This window comes from Anguilla rostrata, chromosome 1 (assembly GCF_018555375.3).
Source record: "Anguilla rostrata isolate EN2019 chromosome 1, ASM1855537v3, whole genome shotgun sequence".
Taxonomy (NCBI): domain Eukaryota; kingdom Metazoa; phylum Chordata; class Actinopteri; order Anguilliformes; family Anguillidae; genus Anguilla; species Anguilla rostrata.
In genome coordinates this window covers 9,276,288-9,296,284 of record NC_057933.1, presented here as the reverse complement: position 1 = coordinate 9,296,284, position 19,997 = coordinate 9,276,288, and the positions used below count along the sequence as shown (strand labels likewise).

Here is a 19,997-nt window from a genome sequence, read left to right as displayed (position 1 = left end):
TTGCTACATCTCGAGTTCAACACATAGGTGGCCCACGGTGGCTCAACGCTTGGGCAATGATCCTGACCCTTAAGTCTTGGCTTGCCTGGTGAAAGTTGATACCTGTGAAATACGTCAAGCCGCGTAGCCTCTGATCAGACTTCTTAATAGATTTATGAGCTCACCGAGGTGCAGGGGTGTTTGTAATGAGGCCATGCAGAACCGTGGGTCCTTTCTCCCTCCGGTCCTCTGGAGGCAATCTGCTCTGCAAGCAGATGTGTGCGCTCGAGTGTCTTATAAAAATCAATACATCCAGTCAATGATGCAGTCCATCTGTACAGAGGGATGCCGTCTGAAGGTCACATGGAGAAAAAAAAGATGGAAGACTTAATTCACTGAAAGCTTTCGGAGTGACTGTGTCAAATTGAGTTGTTCCTTGAGATCAAAATGTAATTTAAATTTCTTTTGACGGACAACAGAGGATACTTTTTGTTTTTGACGACTGTTTTGTAATTTCATTTGTTATGGAATGAGGAGATACATACATTCCATTATTATGATACTAGTCTCCCATTGGTTCCCTAAACATTTTATCAGCTCATCACAGGAATGCATTGTAAATGACAAGAAGTGTTCCCTGCGGATGTAAAATCAAGCAAAGCAGTATTGCTTGCCTGACCTATTGTTATATGACAGCTTTAAAGCTGCCATCATATTTCCATTGAGGACATGGTGACAGCTTTATATTCTTAAACCTTAAGAGTCAGGCACAAGAATGCACATCTCTCTCTCTCCAGTTAATTTAATTACTTTTTTAAAAACATGAGTAATTTCCAAACAATAAAAGCAATCGCATCACAGCAGGTGGGGAGTAAATGATGTTCTAAAAATCAGGACAAAAATTGTGCCTTTTGTCTGTGGACATCAGTGGGCAACACTCATGACTATGCACTCCAAGTATTGAAGCAGAAAATACAGTATTTCACACACTGGGTACAAGATAAGGACATGGGGAAATCCTTTAGCCAAATTTAGAGTCCCAACGAGACCTCTCAATGAGCACTCTGGGGGTATTAAGTTTTTAGAGATAAACAAGAAGCTCGGTACCACTAAATGAAGCAGTAGAAACAAAATCACCTCAAATAAACGGATCTTTTAAAAGACTTACTAGACTTACTTGACATGAAAGTGTTTTGTAGATAACTGTCATATCCTAAAGCAAGAATCACAGGTTATTAATGTCTGATTTAGAGTATTTTTTCCCTTCTACTTTCTATTTGCTTGCTAACGGCAGTTTCTGCGGCTCACAGTGAGGTCAAAGCAATCAGTTCCCATTATAGCACAGTTAGCTAGGACACAATGAAACTGACATTAGAACTTGCATGCATACACACACACACGGTCACACACACAGTCCTCATAGCTCTATTCTTGGAACAGAAACCTGTTTATGAGGAACCTGTATCCTTCTTCGCGTCATTGTTGTATAATAATTATAACAACAACAACAACAATAATGAACGTTTATTCATAATTAGACAACGAATGTATACAGCTTTAAGCAGTGATGATAAAGGCTTCAACATACTACTTCCATCTACCCCCACACCCGAGGGGGATGCTAGCAGGCTGCCTGATGATGTAATCAAATCTCTCCGCACTCACTCTCATTCAGAGCTGGTGGACGGAGCTTTAAGCAGCAAGAGAGCGCCATTGGTTTGGGTGATGTCATCCGTCGTTCCGTGATAAGAGTTTTGGAGGCAATCAGACGCGAGTCCCAGGAAGCCCGACTCGGCGCTTCTGCCGGGGCTGCTGTGTGAGGAAACAAGAGGAACTGACCTGTCGTCCTTCTCTCCTTCTTCAGTTGAGGATTACACACAGACTGATGCGGGAAGAACCGATTGCACCAGCATCAACCATTTTCAAACCGACCTTTACCTTGCTAGTTTTCTGGCTTGTCAGCTATCTATGCGAGTTATTTAGCAAGCTATATTTCATGTTGACGTTTAGCAGAGGGCATCCGCTGTTGAACCCGTTAACTGAGGAGGGTGCCGTTAGTTAGCCAGCTGCCTTTCTAGATGTAATCTATTAGATATTGATATATTCGCTAGATAGCAATATCTGTTCATTTTCTCCACATGTAATCATATTCATAGCGAACTCGCTGGAATCCTAGCTAGTAATAACGAGCTTGCTTGCCTGAGCTAAGTGCCTGCAGTCAACCGTATACGACGGTTGTACGAGTGGTTCCGCGTGTCCTCGGGTCGTGAAGTATTCCTGCGAGTGACATTTCAATGATTTTCTTTATACGCATCTCATGGCCGTTGTTAGCTCACGTTAGCTTGCAAGCAAGGCAGTTTTCTTTGCGCTCTGCAAAACAATAGCTAGTTTCCGCTTATCGTTCAAACCTCTTCTTATTTTGCTAGCAGCCGAACATTACTGTTCTTGTATTGTCCGCTGGTTAGCCACTTAGTTAACGGTAGAGTAGCTATCTAGCTAACATACCAACACGTTAACACTGTCCGATATGGGATGCGCTGTAACGGGAACAGGTGAATTCGAACCTCTGTTTGATAAAACGAATCGCGACGTGTTCGTTAGCCGGCATCCTAAACTAACTGAACAACATAACTAACTTAAATAACAACAGTGGTGTTTTGTACTTAATTTCATCTTCAACGTCAACTTGCTAGCTTATATACTGTTAATATATGGAGGCCAATATGTGCCTGTTGTCTGCTAGGAAACCAATTATTTAGACTATCTAGCCTGCTAGCTGGATGGCTAGCTACTGAATCGATGTCCTACTGCCTCCCCTTGAATGATCTACCTCTGGAATTTTGTTGCTTTTTCAACCGTAGAAAGCCTTTCACGGTGAATGACCAAGATCGTCGACTTACTTGTTTCATGTTACGGGAGAATGACAAAACGGAGGATTAAGTTGCATTGTATTTTTTTCTCATTCGTGAACCCACGTTGATTATACATTGAGGGGAATGTGGAAGAACTCCCATCGTACCCTTTGAGTGCTGTATCAAATCGGCGGAGTAAACCTGGAAAAGCAGAGCTGAAATCAGTCTTCTATGTTTATTTATTACGGACTTCAAACAGAATACCACTCTGCGTGCGCTCCTAGAGCACGAGAGCTCGAAGTGCTGCTATTCCCAGAGCAATAAGGGCAATAGAAGGGACTGGACACTGGCCTTTCGATCTCAGGACTAAAACCATGGCCAATGAACCTGTCATCCTTAACGTTTATGATATGGTAAGAGACGTCCATCTAATCTTATCTCTTATCTTTCCTCTAGTCCATGCATAATTTGGAATTGTACTCAGGTGGTGGTTGTATCATTCCTCGTGGACTTTATACGGTATCCCACATATGTGTTGTAAATGTCCAACACTGACCGATTTGTCCACCACGGTGGTTATTTATACGCAACCATAAAATGCGAAATATTGCTGGTTTGTGTAAAATTATGTGTGGTGACTAACTTAACTTGATTTGATCTTTGATCCAATGGTGATACATGTGTCCCACGAGCATATTTATATGACTAACGCAACGTATGTGCACTTGGGTGTAAAGCCATTTACCCTTACACACTACCAGACAGTATACTTTCAGCTCTGAAAACTTCCCCGACATTCTGAGGTTTTCTGAGGTGCTTCAGATTTTCAAGCGAATAATCAATAATTTTTTTATATTAACTTGTAGCTCTCATAACTGTGCAACATATGAAAGAAAATAAAAATGTAATTGGCAGAAGTCATGCTATAGTCGAACTATTATTGAAGTTTCAGTGAAACTTGAAACAACAAGAAGTTCCAAGCAGGTTGGTGGGCCCGGAGCTGTTGGCTGAAATTATGATGCTTTTGGCAAACCACAGACAGCACAAATATACAAATCAGTATGTAACATAAAATAAAAGAATAAAATAAAATAAAAATGTTTGATTTCACCCAAATGTTTTTCTTAATTGATTTATTAGTTGGGGGCTGGCTATAGTGTTCTTTGAATATTTATAATTCAGACAGATAATTTAGTATTTGTGAGGGGCTATAGGCAGGTGCCTTGAAAGGTGAACCAGCAAACAGGTTCTCGCCCACACGGCCATACCAGTGACGAAAAAAGCAGCAAGCATCCTGTTGGTTAATTAGTTTATTCCATGTGTGGCTATCATGAAGGTCAGATTGACCTAAAACCAGTGAAGATAATAATACAGATGAATGTTGATTTGTATTAAATAGGTAGGTATGTCAGGGCTCCATGCTTTTCCAGGGAGCACATTTGATCTGAAGTTGAAAAATTTAGGAGCTCACTAATGCATCCCAATTAGCAGATGTGCTCCTAAATGACTTTTCCAGTTAGCACACATCAATTGCCAGAAGCAAATGCTCCCAAAATGGGAGCTCTTTAGAGCTCTGGGTATATAGAATGCTAGTGTATTCCTGCAAAGTAATTGGGCTTGAAGTGGCTTGAGAGGAGAGTTTTTTTTTTTTTTTTTTTTTCCCTCATCGTGATTGCTGATAATTTCAGACTGCATAAAGTGGAAACCCAAAGGGGAAATGTGTTTCTCAATGCTTTAGAATTATTATTATTTCTCGTATTATTGGATTAACGGGTCATAGAAGGCTCATCAGTGTCTAGATTGATCCTCTGAAAATCCACACAGGATCAATACAAAAAGAAATGATGGAAGAAAAAAAAATCAGTGAGATGCCTTTGAAACAAATGAGAATTGGACAGATGGAATCCTTGTCTTTTAGTGCTCATTAAATGGTACGTTCAGATTTTTTCAGCACTTGTTTTCTTCTTGGATTGTGAGAAGACTGGTATTTACACCATTGATGGAGTGAGTTGTTTGAAAGACACTGTAGAGGACTCTTATTTAGATCCCACTGAGAGTCCAAACTGAGATTTCCATTGTAATTTCCCCAGAGATATACCTGTGAAACATGAGACACTGTCATATATCTTGGGGCAGTGCAAAACAGTTGCAACAGTACAAAATATAGCAGTGCTCTCATTAGTGTTTTTTCCTATCCTCTGGGATGTTCTGTTGACAAATCAGGTAAAATAATGATAGTATCCGTGGTAGTACACTAACATAGTTCCCAATGCTGATTAAATATTATTTTTCAGAACTACAGAGAAACAAAGTTCATCCTTGTAGTCTTCATCAGGCAAGGTATCTAGCTTGCTGACATTATTTTAAGCAGTTGTCCATCACCTTCATCCTGAGGGGAAATGTGTGTGTGTGTGTTACTTTTGCTTTAACTGCAGACAAATAATCTACATGTAACTTACATTTTGTTTCTGTGTGTCATTGTAGATCTTTGAACAAACTGTTAATTGTTATTTTATGAACAGAGAAACGGCGCTATTATGGGCTTAAATGATAGGAGGATACAACCAACCAGGTCTGTGGCTCACTTATTCACATGTTGTCAAGTTGAATAAACCTGTAATGACCTCAGGTGTCCTGCAACCTCTGGTATTTTGGAAAATACAAGACCATTCACAATGTAAGAGCCAGAACCACAGGGAGCTGTCTTATGAAGTAGTTGTTTGAGTAGCAAACTCAAAAGAGTTCTCTTGGAGCGTAAATACAAGTGTCTCTTTCTGGCAGGGTGGGTATTTGCGGAATTGAGGGACAAAATCTGAAGTTTAAATACATTACCGTGTGACCTGCGGTCCAACCAAACTGCTCTCGGGTTTGGTATTTTTCAGCAGGGTCGTGGGTTTTATAGTGGCAGTCTAGGGCAGCTTTAAACGCTGCTGCTGTCTAAAACTTAAATTGGTTTGCGGAAAGAATGGTGGGTATAGCAAGCTCTCGGGCATCTCTAGGAACTCTCACTCTTCTGGTACACCGAACGCATTCAGGTGATTTACACTGGTGAAAGCATGGCCGTGTTTATTTATTTATTTATTTATTTATTTTTGCTTCATGCATTATGCAATTTGTCCTGTACCAGCATTAAAGGATTAAAGACCATCAGAAATGCTGAGGGTGTTTTGGTGAAGCAAAAGAAAGAGAAATCGCGCACATTAAGGATGAGGCCTTGAGGGGGATTAAAAGCTAAAACCTTCTCCTTCCATCTGCCGACGCCCAGGGCTGTACCTGGATGGATGAATAGTGTTGCGTTCAAGACATTATGGGGGTGATCGTCTCTATTCGTGTGTGTCACCTGCTTCTACATACCTGTTCACTTGCCGGGCCCCGGTTCACCTGCCTTATCTCCTGGGCACAAGGTGCGGTGCTGTCTCCGCGATGTCAGCGCTATGTGATGGGAATGAAAGGCATGTCTGGGTGAGAGGATGTGTTTAGCACGGGCAGAATAACGGGGAGAATAATTTGGGCTCTTAGCGTAGCGTACTTCAGCGCAGAACGGCAGAATGCTTTCAAAGCTAAGTGTTTCTCGTCACCCGCTGGGCCTCATCAACACTTTTTTTTTTCTTTTTTTGAATGCCCAAGCGTGGGGAGGGGGAGGGGGAGGGGGGTTGGGGGCGTGCTGGTACTATTTCTGCTATGGACAGAGCTCTCGCTGAGCTCTGCCACGTTCTGCCCAACTCACTCAGTAAGTGGTGGCTGTCACCTACACAAAAGGGGGGGGGGGGGGTAGAAAATGAACCCACGCCCCTATGGATTTGTAAGGAATGAAAAGGCACGATTCTCCTTTGTCGAAGGGAAGAAAAAACAACTTCGCAACAATAACGGAAAAATCGATGAAATGGTGTGAAAAATCAGGAACTGCTCTGGAAATTTCGACTGAGCCTAGTCAGTCTGTACGATTAGATGACACAAAGATGGCTTCTTTGTGGTATGACCTCTATATGAACTCTCACAAATGTGATGTCCTTCAGGTCCCTGTGGGTTTGTGTGCTTTCAGTGACATCACAATGGGCGCTAAATAACTGAAAATAGCGCATCCTCCGCTGTGTGCCTGTGGCTTCATTTGCGGGACTGCTGTCTGAACTGCAGCAGGTAGAGGGAGACCTGTCTGAGCCCGACAGCATTGCTGGAACAACAGCATGCAGCCTGAGTTACATAACGGCTGCAGAGAAGCGGCATTGTCTGACATAGAAAGGCTCCGGGAAAGATTTCTGCACAGTACAAAATAACAATAGAGCATAATGTTATGAATTCAATAAATGGGTCTCGTACACAGTGTGCACGCGCCCTCTCAAGTGGATGCTCTCACTGCATTTATTAGAGCTGTGCACTGCTCATTATCGGCACGAGTTGCAGTTCGCTGTTGTTTTTCCATCACTTATGAACCTTTGACTACAGCGGGATGTCGTAAGTTTATTAATTAGCTCGTGAACCCTTCCTGACTTCAGCAAAGGACTCCAGGTCTTATTTCACATCTTGCGTTTTTTTTTTGCCAGTGGCAAAGCAATCATTGCCTCTGTGGCGGCGCGTCCAGCGGAGAGAGAGAGAGAGAGAGAGAGGGAGAGAGAGAGAGAGGGAGCTGAATTATTGTTCTGCTCGTCCCTCTGCGCCGCTCCTAGCCTGCGGAGAGCTCTCGGTCACAAACGGTCGGTGCCGTGACCAACGAGGCCTCGGGGCTCCTGGGGGGCCGATTGCACTAAAATCCGAAATTCTATTAAGGCTCCAGAATAGCCGGCCGGGGCGAGCGGCCCGAGTCCGAAACGCTAACAGGGGGACGGTAACGCGTCTCTCTGAACGCGCGGAAGCGCAGTAAATGCGACTGAGGATGCAGGTGCTTGGTCTGTTCATTTTCTTAGGGAAGAGCTGCAGTAACTGGAGTGGGTCCATTGAACAGTGGCATTCTGGGATTAAGAGCAGTGCTGGGCAATTCCGTGTGGCCCAATTTATCAGCAAAATTGTGTGTGAACATGCTGTATGGACTTGCATTTTGGAAATGCAGCCTCTCTCAGCTTTCAGGTCATTATCAGACCCCACTCAAAAGGCTAGACTCTGTAACCTCTGGTCAGCCAGTGATCCTCAACAGCAAATGCACACGCCAGGGTGTGTGTTTCAGCATGAAGATACAGGGATGGATGGTTATAACATAAGTGGCCTGTGACAGCAGCTAGTACCCTCCAGACTCAGACCGTCGCATCTCATTTTGAGGGATGAAAATAGTGTGATCAGGACTAGGGGTGTAATGGTACAGAAATTTTTGACTTCACGGTTTGGTAGCTTACAGACTTCTTTTTTTTTTTTTTTACCCTCGGTTGTGTGTTGTATACACTCTGGATAAAGTGTAGTATAATGGGGAAGGAACTGGGCTTGTAACGGAAAGGTCACGGGTTCGATGCCCGGGTTGGACACTGTACACTTGTAGCCTTGAGCAGGGTACTTAACCTGCATTGCTTCAGTATATATCCAGCTGTATAAATGGATGCAATGTAAATGCAGTGTAAAAAGTTGTGTAGGTCGCTCTGGATAAGAGTGTCTGCTAAATACCTGTAATGTAATGTAAAGTGAACACTTGGCAGTATTATACGGACAAGAGCATTTTCAAAATGTCTGGCTACCTATTTAGCTGATGGACTAGCTAGCAATAAGATGTGGCATCCTACTGTATCATGTAAAGCGACGTGTTAAGAGTTTGATTGTTTTCCAGTACTCGCTCTCTAAACATTCTAAACCGTTATTAGGGTTGAGTGCTGTGCTAGCCTATGTAAGGTAGCCCTACACATGTAACTCCGCTATAGCTGAGATGGCTTCCCTTACAGTGATTTGTCTGCCATTTTGTATGCCATGATACAACGAGCATTTATAATGGATTTAAGGCCTGTGTTTACCCTGTACCACTGTGGTCGTATGCAAATCCTCATTCCTGCCAGTTGTTTTTTTTAGCTTGATGCTTTATGTGTTCGTTAATGTGTACCCCTGCCTTTGTTTCTGCAGCTCCTGTGATGTGCACTTAATGTGTCTTGCTGTGGCAGCCTTCCTCGAGATAAGAGTGCGCCAAATTAATAAATCATGACATTTGTCCCGAACTGCTTAGCTTCTGACCTGTTTGGGTGGCTCTCGAAGTATGGCCGGGGTCTCGTTAAATCGGTCACCCTGGCTGGTGCCGCAGTGTTTGCGGACCGCCGCTACACCGTCCGCTTGCATGGCTGTTGTACATTACCCAGCATGCAGTGGGGCGAGAGCCCACAAAGGCCGATTCTTTCCACTTGTGCTGCTGTCTGTTTGGTGCAGGCGGGCGCTTTTCTGTGACACGCGTGGGCGTAGCGCTGTTCGCCTGACACACAGCCCTTGGCTTTATGCTGGGGATATCAGTTGCTTGAGCAGCTGCTGTTCGGCCACACGCCGGTGTCCTGTTTCCTGCTCCGCATGTGCGTCCAGTTGAGGGTAGTGGGGTAAGTGGAAAGGAGTCGTCCATTTTAGGGTCACCGGAGTTTTGATCCTGATACTAAATGTGACCGAGCATGACATGGAGCCTGAGCCTGAGTGGTTGGGAGTGGGGGAAATACTGACCTCTGCCAGCGTTTCCCATCTCTACTGTGTACACTGTACGACTTGAGCAATATAATATGCAAAAAGATCACATTTGAATCCATTTGAATTTTTTTTATGGTGCTTCATAGGGCAGTTGAGCCATTTGATTATATCGGCTTACCATGAGGATGAGTTCAATGATTTGAATATTGTTTAAATCCATTCTTGTGACATTGTATGACAAGTAGGCCTATGTGTATATGTGTGTATGTATAGGCTATATATTCTTAATAGGTTTTTTAGGTGATTCGCAATAAAAATTATTACACAGTGTGCATTTCTTGTGTAAAAGAATACCCCCACAATGCTCATTGTACAACATCAGTGCATCGGGAAACATGTTCAAATATTAATGAGGGACAGCTGGGCTGGTCTGGTCGGAATGGCCTCTAAAACACTCTCTCAAGACTGTGTTTTAGACCTGATTGTGGGTGTGGGGAGTTGGGTGGAGTGTGTGTGTTGAGAGATTAGTTATGTCCCCTCCTCCACTGTGTTTCTTCCAAGAATAAAAAGAGCTTAATGGATCCGATGAATTTGCCAGTTTGTCCGAGGTGACGACACGTGTACAGGCAAATACTGACAAAGGTTACCAAAAATATAGACCTGTCTCTTTATTCAGCTTTCCCTCATTCTTAAATTTACATTATTACTTATTCAGAAGTATCCATGTAGTGATTTTGTATACTGTTTTTTGAAGGGTCTAGAATTAAATATTGAATTAATATTGAAATATTGAATTAATCTTGCTTCCAGTGTTTCTGAGGGTCCACTTTTTGTAGTTGCTTGACTTGAACTTGAAACTGGTGTGTTTACCTGTGTCAAAAAGGTTTGTCGAGGCAAAACGAATCAAGAAGCTATATATAATAAACTCAAGAGCTGCTTATTGATCTGCTGGATGGTAGGTCAATTTCGGTAATGACAGTAATGACTAAGTAACTCTAGAGTGCTGTAGCCTGCGGAAAGGCAGCTGAAGCTCTGTTGAGTCGAGAGGTTTGCATGACCTCAGATTAATAATAACACTGCTATGAATGCAGGTGTTTCCCTTCTGCTTGTGCCACACTGATATTTGATTACAAAAATAACGTCTGTGTGCGTGTGCCCATGCGTGCGTTTTTCATGTACCTCCATCCAGCACTTATATTGTACTTTGTATCATTATCTTGATGTTGTAGCTTGTCATGCCTCCTAGTTTGTCTTAGCATAGGTTAGGTCAGAGAGTAACTGTGTGAACTGGACTTGGAATGTGTTCATGGCTATGAATAACTGTTACAAAGTGAGTATTGTACCTTATCGGACCTGTGTTTTGTAGTTGTTCCAATGACCTTCGGTATGCACTTATTGTACGTCGCTTTGGATAGAAGGGTCTGCCAAATGAATGTAATGTGTGTGTGTGATAATGTGTGTGTGTACGTGCCCGCGTGCGTGCGTGCGAGTGTATGTGTGTGTGCGATAGTGTGTGTGTGTGCACACCGCTAGTTAATTGCCTTTACGCAGATAAGAGGGCTCTGATCACACGTTCTCTGTATGGAAGCCTTTCAGACCGCTCTGTCAGACCATTCCAGTGCTTAAGAAATGATTTTCCCGTAGTGATCCATAGCCAGGGTCACGGTTCCCACTGCTGCTGAATGATCAGACACAGCAGGCCACAGCCTCCAGCCTGCCTGGCTTCACTGCTCTGCTCTAATCCCTAGCTCAGCGGCTGCAAACCCGGCTGGATTTGAGCAGGTGATTGCAGATGGTTGCGTGATCGCATTTTAAAGATTTCAACCGACGAATGCATGGTTCATACTCAGTCTGCGCAGACCATCTCTTACAAATACCGTGCAGTATTTTCCTCTTATGTTACATATGTTATGTATCGTGTTAGATTTTAAACTCAGTGATTGGTGTAATATTTAGGCTATTTGGTGTAGTACATTTTTAAATGTATGTTTCCCTCCACAAGCCATAGTATATTAGGATCAATATACTATGCCAATGAAAGAAACTCTAAGAAAATGTTTCTGTTACCTGACACCTGATCAGAAAGAACTCAGAAAAAGTGCAGGACTCCAGAAAAAGGATGAAAAAATGAAAAGCTGGATATAGGACTCCTCCACACTACTCCATGGTGTGCTGGTAGCACAGTGCTGTGCTCCTGGGTTTCCTCTGTTATTAGAGCCCCTGGAAAAATAAATTTTATTTTCATAATTGTGATGAAAGAAGTGATAAATCTAAGAAGTGCTGTCAGAGCCATGGGTTTCGTTGTGGAAATTCCAGCTCCCAGCCCAAGATGGAGTCGAGCTGGAACCAGCTTCTGCTCCAGCAGGATACCGTCTGGAATTTGCTGTTGGTCTGTTGTCTGTACCAAGATGGCCCACCAGCTGGACATGGTCTTGCCAGCATGGTTGCAATCTCAACCATCTTGTTGCCAGCTTGAACCAGTTGCAAACCAGCTGAAAACCAGCTGAACCAGTTACCTGAATTCTCAAACGCCTTTTTCAAAACCCAAAAGTGTGAGCGGCGCAAGTCGGTCTGAATGGGTGTACCTGAAATGTGAATAAAACAGTGTGGAATAAAAATATGGTGATATGGAAACAGTGGATTGGGTGATTAAAGAGAACATTTGTGAGTGAAAACGGCATGTTGTTTGACATTTTTTTATCATTTCCAATCTGCGTGTTGTGTGATTTGAACTCAAGCTTATATTTAAACCTTAAAGGAATCTTAGTCAGTGTCTGAAAATGTCTGACGGTCTTGACAGGAAGGAAAGGGTAGAACGAACACGGAACGGCTTTCCAGGTGTGTCAGTGAATATTATTTACCTTCACATTGTTAAAAAACCACATAAAGTTGACCTTGTCTACTTTTAAAAGCAGAGCAGATAGTCCACCTGTCTGTTGAGCATCACCGAATGTACCCCATCTGAAAACCTGCTTTGTGCCTTGTGCTTGTGTTGTAGGCCTCACATGCCCCCATTGACCCATTGTTTTTATTTTTATTTTTATGGGACACGTCTGTGCAGTTAAAAGCGAGAAGGGAAGTCTCTTTATCCTACAGGTTGAATTTACCACCCCTGTGTTGTAACTCTGTTAATACAGCATCAGTGATGAAAGAGTGTTTTTTTTATTTTCTGTCAGCGCCATTGATATCTGCAGTATTATTTTATGTGCTTTCGCTCGGTAGCCTTGATATCCACGCAGGGTCTCTGCCCAGCTGGTTTCTCTCAAGCTGTGCGGGGAATTCGCTCACCTTCTGCTTTGATTTATAAGCGTGGCTCTGGCAACCAGCCGCTCGTTAGGGATCCACGTGGTAATCAAAGCTGGGATCATTTTCTGAAATGCAAATGGCGGGGTTTTATGTGAAACATGGAAGGTACTGAATCAATAGCGGAGGGGAGAAAAAAGAAAACGGATTACAACAAACGCTACTAGTGAGACGGCCTATAAATTACAGTCAGAGCCTTTTTGTGGCAACCCTGGGACGTGCTAGTATTCATTTCTCATCACAAATTCAATCGTTTTTTTCATCTTTGCACTTAGGTTTTCTGGCAAACACGTGTCATACTTAACGTATTTCATTCGGCGGCAGAGAGAGATTGGTGGCCCGGCTCCCCATTATCGTCTCCATCCCTGACAACATCAATATCTCGTTGAGAGGGGGAAAAGTACATTTGTCAAATGCCTGCGCGAGATGCTGACTGTGGAAAGCATTCGGCGTTGCATTACCGGTGCTGCTGAACGGCGCGTCCGCGGGAACAGGGCCCTTCGTGGAGATCTGCGCAGAGAATCGCGGCTTGCGTTCGTCTCAGCTGCGATGATTCCCGGAGGAGCGGGTTTATGAAAGAGCGGCACGCGCGACTTTGAAAGCGCTCCCTCGTTCTTCCGTCATGTCCTCGTGTGATCCGAGGATTGCGTAGCCTCTTTTCTGAGGCTGTTCCCCCGAGAATCCGTGATTATTTCCGCCCAGAGTACATCATTATCGTGGCCATTAGATTCCCCGGGTGTTCGCTGTAGCTGCCGGCAGTTATTAAGCCTGGTGCTGGACTTCCATTCAGCACTCTGCTCCCCGGCACCGGTCCATTTACATTCAACTCGATCAATATCTGCCGCATATTTTGCTATTTTTTCTTCTTTGAGGCGAGCTAAGTTCCTTCATTAATTTCACCCTCCCCTTATCCTTCTGGAGAGGGTGTCTGTGCTTCTGCCTGGTGAGATTCATCTCATCTGTCCTGATTGGTTCTTTTTTCTTTTCTTAAAAGCTTGTTGCTGTTCCTTTCCCTCTTTCATTTGCTGCGTTTGCATGAAAAACATTAATGCGTTATCTCTCTGGTGTAAATGGAGAGGCTAATTGATTTTGTGTGTAACCCACATGTGTGTGAGAATGTATGAGCTGATTATTGATTATGAGAGAAACCAGTGCATTTCCTGCAACTTTCTGGTTTTGTCCGTTGTGTGCTGGAGTGTAAGTATATTTACAGTGCACTGCGGGTTGTGAGGTTTGCTGCCACACCGTACAGGAAAAGGCATATCCCTGGTCAACCCTAGCTAAACAAATTTACCCTAACCTATACCTGTTCAGACTGGTTAAAAAAAGCTTTCAGGGGGTAAAAATAACAAAAGTGTGTATATGTATTAATAAAAAATCGACCAAAACATAGATGTTGGTGAATTTGCATCAGTACCTACTATTTCACAGGTTAATTTTTTCTGTTGCTGTCTTGGTGGTACTCATCTGCTGAACACGCCCCCTCTCTCTCTCTCTCTTTTTGCAGTACTGGATCAACGAGTACACCTCCACTCTGGGTATTGGAGTCTTCCACTCAGGCATCGAGATCTACGGCAGAGGTACGGACCACTCGGTGTCGCTGTGCAATTATAATTTATAATCTGGGGTTATTCAAATGAAAGTGCATGTTCTGCAGGCTCTCTGCCCCTGTGCTGGATTTTAGCGAAGACCCTGATTGAACAGAAGGAAGAGTAAGCATCCTGCCACAAATTAAAACCCACAGCCTGCCCCCCCCCCCTCCAAGTGATGACCCTTGCATACAACCTCAACACTGGCGGAATAGTCTTTTTTTTGTGTGTGGAGGGAGCTGGGGGAAATGTGCTTGCCTCGTTCCTGTCGTCCGGTGGCTGTTGGTGCTCAGTTGTGCTACCCTACACATTCCTCCCTCCCTCCCTCCCTCAGCACTGAGTCATCGTTTGAGTCATCAGAATGTGCTCATCGGCACCGTGACAGTGGCACGGTCTGCCTGCCAGGGATTTCAGTCCTGCTTCGTGTGCCTGGCACAGGCACAGCTCCACAGCTCCCCCCCGTCCCCCCCACCCTCCCTTACCCCCCCGATCAGCAGATGTCTGACACAAGCAGCTAGCAGCAGTTCATCTGTCACTCTGCCGCCTTCTTTGAGTCATACGGTGCTCTCGCTCTCTTGAATAAGAAATTTAAAAAAGACAATCACACATCCATGCCTCTCATGCCCATGTCACAGTATGGTGTGCATGTGGGATATGTCATACGGTGATGTCATGCGGTCGTTGGAGACAAGCAGTGAGAATGGGCTGTGAAGTGATCACAGCTAACCAAACTGGATGAAAAATGTGAACATACTTTAATAATACATAACTGAATCTCTTTATCTAAAAAATGTACAGATCAATGTTTGCAGCAAGAATAAATGATAGATTCTCTTTAGTGTTATATAGTGTACAATTGCCACTTACCTAGATAAATGCCATGATTCACTCATTATTCTTATGCTGTAAGGCAAACATTTATGCAAGGAAATGTGTGTAAGATCCTAATCGGGGCACATGAAAGGTTAGTAGCTAACCATTTCCATTGTAGTATTTTTCAGTATGTTAGGTTTCCTTCGGCAAACAATTTCCACTGTAGTATGTTTCAATGCGTTTCTTGTGGGATTGTGGATGCTGCTGGTGTTCTTCCCTTTTGAAATGTAGTTGAATGAAATGAAAAGCAAAATGCACCATCTGCCACACCACCTTGAACCCAGAGCTGGGAGTAACAATCCACAAACCGAGACTGGAATAAAATGGAAATGACTCCCCCTTCGACTCAAAACTTATCTTCAGATGCTTTGATTTAAAAAAAAAAAAAAAAAGAATGACCTTTCAGTTATTTCAGCCTTGAAGAACTGTTTTTGTTTTGAGAACACTCAGTGTTAAAATGTTTTTAACAAAAGTTTCAGCTACTTTTTGTGTCTTTAAGTTGAATCTTCAATGTCTGTTTCCCTGAACGTATGCCCACTCCTCTCTCTTCAGAGTTTGCATACGGGGGTCATCCGTACCCTTTCAGTGGAATCTTCGAGATCACCCCTGGCAACGCCGCTGAGCTGGGGGAAACCTTCAAATTCAAGTGAGTGTCACATCCCTCCCAGAGCAATGCTGTTCACCTTGGCCAAGGGCCAAGGGTCAGGGGTCAGAAGTTATCAGAGAAAAGTGAGGAAACTCTTCCTCGTACATTCACTCTCCTCTTTCATTCTTCGGTAAAGCCTCTCCCTCTATCGCCGTCTCTGTGCACTCTCCCCTCTGTGTGTGAATGTGACTTCAGCTGTTGATAACTAACAAGCTGAAAGGGTGGCAGGAAAAACTCACTTTTTTCACGTTTTTTTCTTAATAAATATATATAAATTTGTACATACAGAATAGGCCTAAATGTGTAAATGTAATCAAATGCATGCTGGTCACTGGAGTGTGTGTAAGATTTAGAGTTTGTGGTGAGGCGCTGTGTGGAGTATCAGGCAGCTGGGGTGTGAACTGAATTAAGATGAGCTGTGATCCGTGAGCGTGGACGGGACGGGGCTGAGCTTTCTCTCTCTGCCCCGTGCAGGGAGGCCATCGCCTTGGGCACCACAGACTTCACGGAGGAAGACGTGGACAAAATCATGGAGGAGCTGGGGAAGGAGTTCAAGGGAAACGCCTATCACCTGATGCACAAGAACTGCAACCACTTCTCCTCCTCGCTCTCCGAGGTCAGTGTGCACACGGGCGCTGATACGGGCCGGGGGGCTTCCCTACCCTGGACGGAGTGTAGCACAGTGGGTAAGGAACTAGACTTGTAACCGAAAGGTCGCAGGTTCGATTCCCGGGTAGGACACTGCCGTTGTACCCTTGAGCAAGGTACTTAACCTGCATTGCTTCAGTATATATCCAGCTGTATAAATGGATACAATGTAAAATGCTATGTAAAATAGTTGTGTAAGTCGCTCTGGATAAGAGCGTCTGCTAAATGCCTGTAATGTAATGTAATGTACCCTGTTCCTGGAGATCTACTCTCCTGGAACAGGGTTTTCATTTCAGCCCTAATTTGGCACACCCGATTCGGCACTATTAAGTATCAGCTCGACGAGGTTTCTAGCCGTTGAATGAGCTGTGCTTTGTTAGGGGTGGAGTGAAAACCCACAGGACAGTAGATCTACAGGAACAAGGTTACGCAGCCCTGATATGGGCTGTATTAAAGCTGTGCTGTAGCCTGACATTTCTGCTTTGTGTTTTAAAGCATCATTTCGCCGTGCTTTAAAGGCACAAGAGCGCTTTCAGTTTGTTTGTTCAGATTAAATTGCATATACATGGGATCTGCATAAATACTGGCATCGACTGCTGTCTTTGAATATCCTAATAGCAACATATCTAAATGTAACTATATCTAATAATAGTAAGTACACAAAGGCAGTATGGGGAGGCAAGTACATAAAGAAGGAAATGTATACACTAAATGCAGCTCTGCTTTTATTAAATCAATACATAAATGTACATTACATTTATAAAAAATGCTGTGTATTCTTCACCTCTGACATTATTATTTGTTAAGAGTTTTAGTGTCAGTTCCTGCAGAAATTGTTTCCTGTTCTGGAAACGTACATCTGTCATTAGTGAGCAGGACAACTTTAGGATGAAGGAACTCTCTCTCTCTGTTCTGTTTACACACACTGGCAAACAGAGTTATTGTGGCCAGACAGTGTTTATACACGGGAATGGACTCAGACGTAATTACTGCTGCAAAGTCACAATATTTGGCAGTGTTACTTTAGAATTAAGTAGCGGATTGATTTTTCTTTTGAATTTAGATCTTCTTTCATCCTGTCCTATAAATGAATCTGAAAAACTTAAGTAAGAAGCGTACATACTCATTGATCCAAAGTACTGCTTTCAGTTTGGAAAACAGAGGGCCGTTAGTGTTGCTGTGTATGGGGTGGAGTCGTCAACCCATTTCAGGTGCTAATTGGGCCGCTAACGCAAGCTCGATCATCTGCTAAACACCATAGAACGGTTTCTGTTGGTTTCAGTTAAATTCTCTGCTTCAGAATTCTAGAAAATTTGAATCTAAATCTATTCGAGTCTAAATCATTTATCGCAGTGATTTCACTTTTCCATTCACGTCGCAGAAACTTAAACTGCATGAAAAGATGAGGTTCTGGAAGTCATCCAACCTGTTAAATTTCAGTGAAATTTGGGGTGTGCCGGTCATGAACGGTAATTTCTCTTGTGAACATCTGCATTTTCCAACTTCTGCATGCTCCGTCCCATTACATTACATTACATTACAGGCATTTAGCAGACGCTCTTATCCAGAGCGACTTACACAATTTTTTACATTGGGATGGCAGGTATGCCATCCCGCCAAGTTACGCCTTGGCGGGGGCATGCCCCATAGCATTTACATTGCATCCATTTATACAGCTGGATATATACTGAAGCAACTCAGGTTAAGTACCTTGCTCAAGGGTACAACCGCAGTGTCCTATCCAGGAATCGAACATATGACCTTTTGGTTACAAGCCCAGATCCTTACCCACTGTGCTACACTGCCGTCCCAAGCCATGTCTGTGATTTGGGATTTCTGGACTGCGATATTGTGGATTGATTAATTAATTATCTCCCTGCACTGAAATTTCACGGCGTGTCCTGAGAGGTGTACAGCCATATCTGGTAATTGAAGTGTCTGGACAAGAACCCCACTGTGCACAATATTTTGTCAGTTTCCGACATTGACTCGCATCCGCAAATGGACGGGTGCAGATTTCAAATTTGTGCACTTTGGTGTCTGCCCAACCGGCCCCTCCCCCCCCGTAAAAATACACCTTATCATCCAGTGTTTACAAAAAACAGTCACAGGGGCGTTCTTTTTTCGTGACCGTTTGTCTTTTTTTTGGCTTCCAGCTGCTGTGCGGGCGGGAGATCCCGCGCTGGGTGAACCGGCTGGCCTACTTCAGCTCCTGCATCCCCTTCCTGCAGAGCTGCCTGCCCAAGGAGTGGCTCACCCCCGCGGCCCTGCAGAGCCACATCAGCCTGGGCCTCCACAAGGAGGAGCAGGAGGAGTCCAGCGACGAGGAGTCCCCCTCCTCCGCGGGAGCCACCGGCGGCCCGGGATCCTCGCACAGCTGCCGCCACACGCGGGTCTGAGCCGCCGCGCTGCGGACTCCCCCCCCGCCTTCTGGACCCAGACACCTTTCAGGGGACACAGCGCCACCGCTAGGCTTGGATGACCCCTTGGATGAAACCTTGTGCCCGAAAATGAAGAGGCAGGAACAGGCACCTCAGAATATCCCAGGGACACCCTCCACACCGCCCTTTAAAACTTCTGCTCTATCTCTACTTATGAAAACATAAATAAAAAACTTCACAGAAGTGTTTAGACTTTTGATCTTCCTCCTACCTGCAGAGGAAAGTTTCAAAGTCATTTTTCGTTTTCTGTTTTTTAAAAGAGTTGCCAAGCGAGTGATGGACAGCACAGACTGACCACTGTTGAGTCCCTCTTCTTGGATTTTGTTTTTTTTTGTCATGGAACTTCTTTGTAACCTCAGTCAGCCTTCCCTCTCCCCATTTTTCAAAGTTGTCAGTGTAGTTTAGCTGGACGTCTGATGCCCCTGGTAGTGAAGATAGACAGAGACTGTATTTGTTTCTGTTTAGAAGTACACGTTCAACAAAGAACTACATTATAAAAACTACAGAATAATGAACATTGTCATGGCTGTGCCTTGTCTTTTAATTGGGCAGGCTAGTATTTTGGACTTTAGGTTTTGTGGGAGGGGTTGTTTTTAGCAAGGCTTTTATTGTTTTCTCAATTTGCAGAACTAAAAACAAATGTGCCAAGCTTATCTTAACAGTGACTTACTTTTATATTGGAATGCATTTAATTGTATTCCAAATGAAACCCTCCGTTCATGTTTCAAGTCCTTCAGAATTGTGCAGTATTTTTTTTCCCCCTCTACTCTTGTTGCTGTTTGTTGTGGGATTTGAGCTTTTATCGTTCAAATCCGAACACAGCTTGAGCAAAGGCACGTCAACAGGTAGCTACAGGTGTGCGTCGATCAGGTATCTGTACAGGGTGAAACTACGAGAAGTGTACAGTTGGTATCTGCTCCTGAGTATAGTAATTCAGGGGGGAATACTGACGAGCATACACCCACCAAACCACTTTCAAATTTCCCCTGAGCTTTGGACTAATGGGCTTTAGAGATAACAATGCCTTTGTGTTTTTTTTTTTTTCTTCTCTCCTTGAACACAATGATTGAATTGATGTGTGGGTGGGGATGGG

The 19,997-nt window shown here is 43.8% G+C and overlaps 1 protein-coding gene across 1 annotated transcript; it reads left to right on the top strand.

Moving 5' to 3' along the window:
* The first annotated feature begins 1,569 nt into the window (after positions 1–1,569).
* LOC135247348 (deubiquitinase DESI2) lies at positions 1,570–19,986 on the top strand. The gene is made up of 5 exons (XM_064320690.1): positions 1,570–3,244; positions 14,215–14,287; positions 15,722–15,815; positions 16,290–16,431; positions 18,620–19,986. The coding sequence occupies exons 1-5, from the start codon at positions 3,206–3,208 to the stop codon at positions 18,860–18,862; spliced, it is 591 nt and encodes a 196-aa protein (XP_064176760.1). The 5' UTR covers positions 1,570–3,205; the 3' UTR covers positions 18,863–19,986.
* The last annotated feature ends 11 nt before the right edge of the window (positions 19,987–19,997 follow it).